The 10,216-nt window shown below is 37.9% G+C and overlaps 1 protein-coding gene across 4 annotated transcripts in view; it reads right to left on the reverse strand.

Moving 5' to 3' along the window:
• Positions 1–10,216, reverse strand: part of LOC119411734 (neurexin-1a-beta) — a 144,759-nt gene that overhangs the window by 122,345 nt on the left and 12,198 nt on the right. For all 4 annotated transcript variants that reach the window (XM_037678686.1, XM_037678677.1, XM_037678671.1 and 1 more), the window contains exon 2: positions 751–932. In XM_037678686.1, coding sequence (XP_037534614.1) covers positions 751–932 — 182 coding nt within the window. The remainder of the gene's footprint in view (positions 1–750; positions 933–10,216) is intronic.

Genomic DNA, 10,216 nt, shown 5'->3' on the forward strand with positions numbered 1-10,216 from the left:
CCCCCCCCCCCCCCCCCCCGCCACACACACACACACATCACACACACACCACCACTTCATGTTTGGCTTAATGTAATTCCGATTTTTCCAAATGTGATTCTGGCTACTTCCACTTTGGCCACTTCCGCTTCATCTACTTCCTCTTTGGCTTAATTTAATTCTGTTTTTTCAAATGATGTTGTGTTTTTGTTGTGTTTATTTCAAATGTAATTCTGTTATTTCAAATGTTCATCATTTACACCTCAGGGCCACTGTATGAAGGCAGCCAAAACAGTGATTTCGACAACATATGTCAGTACATTGGATTTCACAACAAAACTAATTATTAATCATTTTTTGCAGCCTGATATTTATCATTTCATGGTACAGCAATGAGATCTGGTTGTTTTAGTCAGAATTAGGCTCAAATACATTTTCCCCATCTATATTTCAAATCCATGATGTAACCTTATAACCTTAAATGTTTTAAAGTCCAGATTTATTCTTGTGAATTCCTATCAATTCCCTTTATTTCCCATAATAAAAGTTCAATTTTGGAAATTCCCAGAATATCGCAACCCTGTTGAGGTTTAATGGGATTTTACTGAAGCAGTTAAATAACCTATGATGTGTGCGTATGTGGATCGTAGTGCATGGAGTCATGTGATACAGTTTCAATGGTCAAAAAACAAAATCAGACATATGTGTACATCTCTCCAATTAGCTTGAGCTGTGTGCATTTTGCTTAAAGAGTTAAATAAATTGACTTACAATGTGGAGCTTCAAAAAGTCTCCAAGGCCAGAGGAGCTATCCACTCTCACCAGAACAGCATCCTTTAGGTGCGTGCTGAAGCCAATGGCTAGCCGGTCCGCCCTTGTGCTGGGACGGTCATTTGGCGGCCATGTGTACGTGATCAGTCCACCATCCCGCCCAAATATATAAGTTGTTCCCGCTGCAGGACAAAGGAGGAAGGAAAACAAACATTTCAGTACAATAACAACTTCATGCCATGCGGGCGTCACTAACTGTCAACTTACAAATAGTATTAACACAGCAAAGCCGGCATCTGCAGCATGTGCACGGAGCACCATCAGTCTGAGTGTTATATTGTGCTGAGTAATGACTTTGCAGAGCTCCGAGCAACACATCACTCTTGAACAGCTCTCAGCTCCATCTGAGAGTTTGAGTACGCTCGTGTCAATTCATGAGTGGAGGAAAATTCAGCAAAAAACGAAGGAGGCAGGTAGCAGAGCCGTTTATCTAATAATGCTGAGCAATTTCTCAGTTTTACTGCCACTGCCTGCCTTACCTCTACGTGAAAAAGACACGAGCGAACACCTGCAAATTTGCACTTGTGTCCCAGGCGTCCAGGAAACCTGCATGCCAAATGGGCACCTCCCCATCTCTTGTGCTTCATTAGCAGCCTCAAAGCACATGGCAGCACTATTGACTGAGTGGACCAATTATGCCCTCCTTGTATCCTCTACACCAGTTATTTCCTGTCTTTCTGAATCATGTCAATGTCTTTATCAGCTCTATGAAAGGTTAAAACATGACCTGGTAGATGGAAGAGTGTCTCTAACAACCCAGCTATTAAGGGAGAAAGAGCCTTGCAGCACCCTCGTCAAGCTGATGCTTAAAATGACTCCTTAATTTAAAAATGGCCTGGTCCGAGTAGGAGATTGTGACGCTTCAAGGCAGAATCATGTCTCGTGTTTTGGGATTTTAGCGTTTTAATCGTTTTTTGCCAGTATACATGGTATGAAAGACAGTGTGTCTGTGTGTGCACAATTGAGAATGAATGAGTGTGTGATTGGGAAATAGGCTCAAATTGAATGCAGCTGTCAGATTAGTATAGAAACATCTATCTTTATGAAAAATTAGACAAGGAGCTCAGTTGGTGTGTTGTGCATTTGCATGTGTGATGAGAGCAAGAAGAAAAAAAAAAAAACACAGAAGAAGGGAGTTAAACAGACTTTGCTGGAACATCATCCTGTAAATCTTTTTTTATGTGATTTCAATATTTTTTTTTCTTATAAATGAGTTCACACAAATGCAAAACTATTGCTAAATCTTCAATTTATGTCTATACTTTTTTTTTTAAGACATTCTTCACAGTTCTGTGGTCACATTTTTTACTTTTCCATTCAAGTTACTTTATTTGATTCAGTAGATCATGTGAATCATTAGCTAAATGAATTACAATATTAATTAGCAATAGTACATTTATCAAATGTCATTAATTATGACATAATTGATTGGTTTAAAAAGCACAACTCACATTTGGATAACCTGATATTAATAATGCCGTAAGCACTTTTCTTATCCCACTGGATAAATTACTCTGAAGCTTGATGAAAACAATAAAGGAAAATACAGTATGCTCAACGAGGCATGCATCGTTTCTTTTTCATGACGTCCACAGGAAAACAAATATTCATAATCTTGTTCCACTAATGCAGATTTGATGTTGGCTCCATCCCAGAGCAGTCTCCCATTCATGTATCTGGCACTGGACTGTTGTGGCTGTCTTCAAGTCCCCCCATCCCCCAAGCCATCTAACACTTGCTCCATACTCCAGCTTATTATAATTAAGTGCTTTTAGACTATGTCGGCGTTGGAACTCTGTGTGCCCTTAAGCATCTATTTCTTGCTTGGTCTATTCATACAATTTGACACCCACTTTATCCCCCTGACAGCTTATTTACTGTTAGTGAACACTATATTATAACGATTACTCATTTTAGCATTACTGAGTGCAGAGTTTTATGGTAAATGGAATAATAGCAAGAAGATAGAAAAGGTCAAAAGCCTAAAATATTTCCAAACGTTATTCAGTAAATACAGATAATAACGCTGACAATATCTATACAAACCTATGACAAAGGGAAAAAAATCTCCTTGAGGGATTGGGAAGGATTAAGCTACATGGAGGAACATGGCTAATGCACACCTACACAGTTGTGCAGCAGAATGAAATCAGCACACTTGCTTGTGTAACTCGACTGCTGGTGAGTAATTAGGCACTGGCTCCATATTTGTGATTTGCATTCCCTCCTGGGACACTTGGCCTGATATGGATCTGTTGTAGTCATTAGATACAGTAGTGTCCTGGAAATTCTTTCCCGTTTGTTGCCCCCTTAGATTGCCGAGATTTTCTGCTTATTCCCCATTAACATTCTGTCAAATGAAACAATGGTGGTGTTGTTTTTGTTTGCTTTTGGATGGTCCTTTCTGCAGTGGTCACCACGGAGTGCAAGATTGCATGAAATATTTGGCTATAGTTTAACATACCATACCACTTATTTTATAAAGCACTTAAAACAGCAACAAGGCCAACCAAAGTGCTGTACAAAAAAAAAAAAAAGCAAAGGACACAGGATAAAAGTCGAGCTGCAGCATTTTGAACCCGTTGTAAACGTGCAATAGAGGTCTGAGCTGATTCCAAAAAGAAGTGCATTGCAGTAATCAAGCCTGGATGTTATGGTTGCAAAATTACTTTTGGAAAGTATGGGTTTCAATTAAACAGTCATCTCAACTGAAAAAAAAACAACAAAAAAAACAAACAAAAACAAAACAGGATTTAACAATCATGTTTACATGACTGTTTAGTTTCATGGAACTTTTTTCTCTTACAGGGTTAGAGAGGAAAGGTCTATACAGTGGTTCCTGGTTGTGCCATTAGGTGGAAACAATGTGACTTTTGTCGTCGTCTTATTAAAATTTAAGAAATTTAAAGCCATCCAGTCCCCTGATGTCAGCCAGGCAGTCAAGAAGAGGTTGGATAGAGCATGCACTAGTGCACTTCAGAGGGAAGTAAATTTGACAGTCATGGGCGTAAAAATGAAAAGGTATGCCGTGTTTACGAAAAATAGCACCTAGTGGCAGAAGGTATAAAGAAAAGAGAAGAGGACTGAGAATGGACCCCTGTGGTTCCCCCCACCAAAGAGCTGCCAATGTGGAAATAAAGTCCTTTGACACAAAAGGTTTTGTGGGAGAGACAGTACCTAAACCATCTGAGGACTGATCCTGTGATACCCACCCATTTTTTGTCAATGCCCTTCATGATGCAACCTGTCTCAAACCTGCAGCCTCAGGATTACCCAATGAACCAAAAAAAAAAAATGCTGATAATACTAAAATTCAAAGAGACAAAGTATAGGCAAAGCTACTATATATTATGCAAAATGATTTGGTGTACAGCTCTACTCAATGCAAACTTAATTTAATTAAACGTTAAATGGATTTTCTTGATTCATGCATTCAAATTTTCTACATCCATATGCAGTTTACCAGGGAGGTCGTATTGTGGGGGAACATGACTCACTGTGTTGGAAAGGTCTTATTTAATGCTGTCAATGAATCCTGGATCAGACCTCCATAATGAACTCCTTAACCACAAGCCTCCCCTTTTAAAGGATAATGAATTAATCGGTCCTCATGTCAGACTACAGTGAGAACTGGCTGCTCTCTGCTGTGTCAGTTAGCATCAAAGACGATAAACATTGGAAGATCAAACACTCTGCTTTCATTAAAAATGTAGCATCTACCTAAGAGATCTCATCCGTATGGCCTAAGAGGTGTGTGGAATAGTACATTGAAGAATAGCAAACACATACCATAATATTTATTGTGCCATGAACAAGCAGAGAATCGCCAACCAGCTTATTAGCATTATATGGTTTTGTCATGATAGCAGAGTCATATAAACAGAGCTGGGGTTGAACAAAGGAAAACACACTGGCTCTAATGCCTTATTGAGATGAGATGAGAAAAACACACAAACCAGGCAGCGTATTTGACAATACTGCTTAGCTAAGGCCAGGCTTGCAGACTGTCTTTCCTCTAACCTCCAAAACAGTCATCACAATGCGCTTCATATTACCACCTCTGCCGAGAAACTGGGGAGGAATCCAATCATAATTACATAGTTGTGATGGAAATGTGAAAAGGAGAGATGACATTATAGATCTGTTTTCTGACAGCACCTAGCACTTGCGTTTCTCCCTATCTGCCGCCACGGATTCCTGTAATGACTGCCGTGCAAAAATAGATCATCCGAGATGTGGCGTATAGTATTGCCTTTTGAAATTAATTTTTGATCATTTTCATGAGGCTCCTAAATGGCATCTCAAAGATAAAAAAAAAAAAAAAAAAAAAAAAATTGTGTTGCATCTGTTCTAAACTGTGTTGTAACCAAGTTGCCATAACAAGATAATGTTTTCAGGGTTATATTTGGCATGTATTGATTTTTTTTTATTTTTTTTTTACATTTATTTATGAAAAGGAGCTCAAATAGAACAGCAGCTGCAAATTTTGTGAATCACTCATGACTGTAACACATATGTGAACAATTCAATTAAGTGCTACTTGTTGTACAACCTAAAAATCATGTAAAAGAACAAAACTATTAGGAATAACATCTTTGGGGTTATATTGAGTTTGTGTACCCTCCGGGGAGGTGTACAATTAAAAGAAGCTTAATGATATCTATTGGATTACAGCTGAAGTTTTCAAAGAAATCATTAGCGCGATTTATGAGAACACTATTGTTTATTTTAACACTATCGGTATCTGGTAAAGGAGCTATTTCCGATCAATACTATGGAAGATTTAGTGCTGTATGGGAAAATCATGAGCCACCACCATTAGTTATTTCTTTTATTTATTTATTTTTATGAACTTTTTTTTTGTAACTGTGATTTAGCTTTTCAGGCAAATAGTGTAGCTAAAGTTAGGTTAGTTTACAGGAACATAATTCTAACAACAGTGATTTCCATCCATCCATCATCCATCCATAGGCAGAAGCATTTCAGATGCAGTCATGCCAAAGTAATTCAGCATCATTTTTTGAGAATGGTGTTAATTGACTGACTAGGTAAATGGTAAATGGACTGTACTTATAAAGCACATTTCTATCTAATCAAGATGCTCAAAGCACTTTACAGCACAATATGTGCACTCGTTTACTCATTCATACAACACTCTACTAGATCTCTACAAAGCTATTCTGAACCTGTAGAGACTAATCAGAGCTTTATCACATACACCGATGGGACACACACCGGAGGCAATGAGGGGTTCAGTGTCTTGTCCAGGGACACTTCAACATGTGACTGTTGATGGAATCGAACCCCTAGCTCTCCCATTAGAAGATGACTGCTCTAACCACTTAGCCACAGCTGCCCCTTTAAAAACAAACAAAAAAAGAGGAGCACTGTGAATTTGCATTGTAAGTGGTATAGGTCATTCAACTGCAATTTCAGCAAAATAATTTATTACAAGGTTTTGTTTGAAAACAGCACTGTTTGAATTTATCCATGTATTTTCAAACTCCTTTAGACATGTAAGTGTTTATAAATTCATAATCCGTAAGAGATTTAATTTTATTCAAAGCAATAATGTTGACGTATATTTGGAATGTGTTTAACGTGTGCTCTTCCCCCCTCGTCTGTTAAATTACAGTAGTAACAGTTACGGTTTCTGTTATCCTGTAGTTTTCCATTGCTTTGATGGGATTTTCTTCTGGTTTCCTCACTGTTGCTAATGTAACTGTAAAACTTTTTTTTTCTTTTTTTTTTCTGTAAACCAGAGGATTCCTTCATGGATTTTCCCAGATTATAAGCATCATATATTTTTCTGTCAGAGCGTGGTTGGGCTTTGTGTTGGCAAGGTGAAATTCTTGTCAAGGTTTTACTCGTCTCTGCCTATGAGGTGTTCTGACAACATGCTGTGAACTTTACTGCTTAAAAGTCGCAAGAGAAAAACTATGGAATGTATATATATATTTTTTTGTGCATCTCTAACTTTCTGAATCCACAGCCATACTGGTGTGTGGTGCACTGCAGCCACATACTGGAGCTGCTTTCCCAACCCATGTGCACATGTGTAGATCTTGCTAATACACTTATAAATCCATTTATGGATATGTAGGTCATTTTGACTTTGATGTAATTCCCTTAAGCAGGATTTTTATTTTTATTTTTTTTACTCCAAGCATTACTACATGTGGCTGTGCTATGAATAAGGAACGGGCTGATAGATGCACCTTTTCCAAAGCCACACTGCACATGAGCAGGATGCTGCTTCCATTTTGCTCCAAACTTAATGCCACTGAACTAATTCTTGCATTTTGCATTGAAGATGTTGATGCCAAAGCAATGCAGAATATGAAAGTGTGGCAACTGTTTCCATAAAGGGGAGTGGGGAGTGGTGGCGCAGAGGTTAGAGAGGTGGGCCTGTGATCGGAAGATGGTCGGTTCATACCCCGGTACCGACAACATCAAAAATGTGGGTGGGGTGGGTGAAACACCCACACTTGCCCCCACCCTCATTCACCCCACTCTGGGCCCATGAGCAAGGCCCTTAACCCCCGATCTGCTCCTTAAAACAGGTCTCTCTTGAAAATGAGTTTTCGTGGCTCAATGAGACTAACCTGTATAAATAAAGGGTAAATGAAAAAAATGAAAGAAAAAAAATAAAACCACAAATTTTCTTTTGAGGGAGCATTGCAACTTGATCAGAGTTTTATAGAATACACAAAAAAAAAAAAAAAAAACCTTGTATATGTTAAAACACTTCTACTTGTAATTTTATATAATTTCACAATATTTGCTATACAAGTTTTATGTTTATACTGACAAAAAATACATCTCATTGTTTAGTGAACCAAAATTCAAGATTTAAAGGTCAAAGTACCGTGGTTCTAAGGTGTAAATGAACAACATTTGAAAAAACGGAATTACATTAGAAAAAAACAATCACATTAGAAAAAAAACGGAATTACATGAGAAAAAAAACCCGGAAATTATGTAATTTTTGAATGATTGTTTTTTTTTTTTTCAAATGGGATTCAGGTTTTCAAATGCATTTCCGTTTTTCCTAATGTAATTATTATTTTTTTTTCAAATGTGATTCTGTTTTTTCTACTGTGATTCTGGCTACTTCTGCTTTGGCTGAATGTAATTCCGTTTTTTCAAATGTTTTATTTTTTATTTTTTTCAAATCGAATTCTGTTTTTTCAAATGTTGTTCATTTACACCTCAGGGCCACCATATCAAAAAGACAAAGTGTGATTTTTGATTGGACACATCAAATGACTAAACTGAGATATTAGCTCAGAAGATACGGCACTGTTGTTAAGTGGTTTTCTCTTTTTGGGGTTTTGATCTGCAGGATTACATATTTTAACCACATTTTTATATATACTACTTGCAACTTAAAATTTAACTCACAACTTGAACAAATTATATTTTTAATCTGAGTATAAACATATGTCTTGATAGTCCACAGCTCCAAAGACAATATAAATGAAAGCTCACCGGCTTCTTCTTCCTCTTTAATGTTTTTTTTCTTGAACTGAGCCTTAGTCCTGCTGTATCTTTTCCCCAAGTTAAAATTATCCCAGCACTTCTCTCTCACATTGTTTGCTTCTTGCTGTCCAGTGAGTGAACACCTTCAAACTCTGATCATCAAATCATCTCCACCTGGAGCAAACAGTCTGCTGCCTCCTAGCTGGGAGACACACCAAACCTTCAACCAGAGGGAGCGGAGCCTGGAGCTCAGCTCAACAGTTGGGTTTTTGTTCAATGCTGGATAGACTGGTTTGAGCCTTATTGATTTTTGAATGTGGCTTATGGAATACTAGCATTCAGACTTTAACTGTTTTCTCTAGAACACAATCATTTGAATTTTAACATTTAAATGAATGTATTTCTAAACCCATCCATCCATTATCTTTACCCACGTCTTACTTTTTGGGTCGCAGAGGCCACTGGTGCCCATGTCCAGCTGTCAATGTGCGAGAGGTGGGGGACACCCTGGACAGGTTGCAAGTCCATCACAGGGACACATAGAGACAAACAACCATTCACTCTCTCACTCAGACCTAGGGACAATTCAGAGTCACCACTCAGTCTAACATGCATGTTTTTGGTTTGTGGGAGGAAACTGGAGTACCCAGAGAAAACCCACGCATGCACGGAGAGAACATGCAATAATGAACATGCAACATCCAATAAAGGTTGAATGAATGCATGCAAACTCCACCAAAGAAGGTCCCATGCTGGGATTTGAACCAGCAAGCTTCTCACTGAGAGGCGTCAGCTCTATCAACTGTACCACTGTGCAGCCCTAATTTTAAATTATTATTATTTTTTAAAGCTTTACATGTATAAAAATAAATATACATAGCAAAAGAAAATGTATTTCTTCAAATGTAATAGACACTTCTATGTTGTGTCACCTGGAAATGCTAGTAGCTAAACCATCTGTCAGTGCTGACAGGCAGCTTTTGTATGTTGGGATTATGAAAAGTAGTGCACAACAGCAGCTTAAAAAAATATGAGAGCCGTTTGCCCCCCCACCCCCTCACCCCCAGTTGTTTAGACACAGTAGTTGCAGTAGAGCCTCTGGTTGTTTGTGGTATAAATGAAGAAATTTACCTGGATAATGGGAACTGGACAATGAGCTGTGGTGGATAGAGCTAGAACCCAGCGGACACCCTCCAGTCCTCTCTCTATACATGTTCATTGTTCTATTGTGTTACAGCGAGATATTTTCAACGATTTGAACCTGGCTTTCAAAACGACGATCCTGGAAAAAGCCATTCTCTACCTTCAGGATTGTATGAGCAGCCCTTCGGGAGACTAAAGAGACTATGGATTGTTGACTTGTCTTAATCCTCTCCTAGCACAAACAACTGCCTTTCTTATAATAGGATAGACAGAACAGAACCAGCAGGCAGGGGAAAATGTTTCATCACACACTGGCACAAAACTGAGATCACAGAAAAATATACCTGCTACTGCTACTGCAACCATTTGCATTGAACATGAGGGACAAAGATTTCTTTAACATGATGAAAAATGCAAAAATATTGTGACTACATCATGCATTTATTGTTATTTTTATTTTATTTTGCAAATTCCAAAACTTTCACTGCACATGGATGGATTTGAACTCATGCTTGAGTCATGTTTATTGCGTCTTCTGCATTTTTGTAATCATACTTAACCATACAACAAAATATTACATTTTACCTTGGTGCGTGAAAGTTTGTAAACCCTTTAGACTAGGCATGCACGATATTATGGGATTGGTATCGATGTCGGACGTTATTAGCAATAAAGTTCAATATCGAACATCAACCATTCCATCAAAATAACTCACCAATATAAAAGATACAGTTTATATATATATATATATATATATATATATATATATATATATATATAT

Source organism: Nematolebias whitei, chromosome 1, assembly GCF_014905685.2.
Source record: "Nematolebias whitei isolate Nwh7 chromosome 1, NemWhi1, whole genome shotgun sequence".
Taxonomy (NCBI): Eukaryota; Metazoa; Chordata; class Actinopteri; order Cyprinodontiformes; family Rivulidae; genus Nematolebias; species Nematolebias whitei.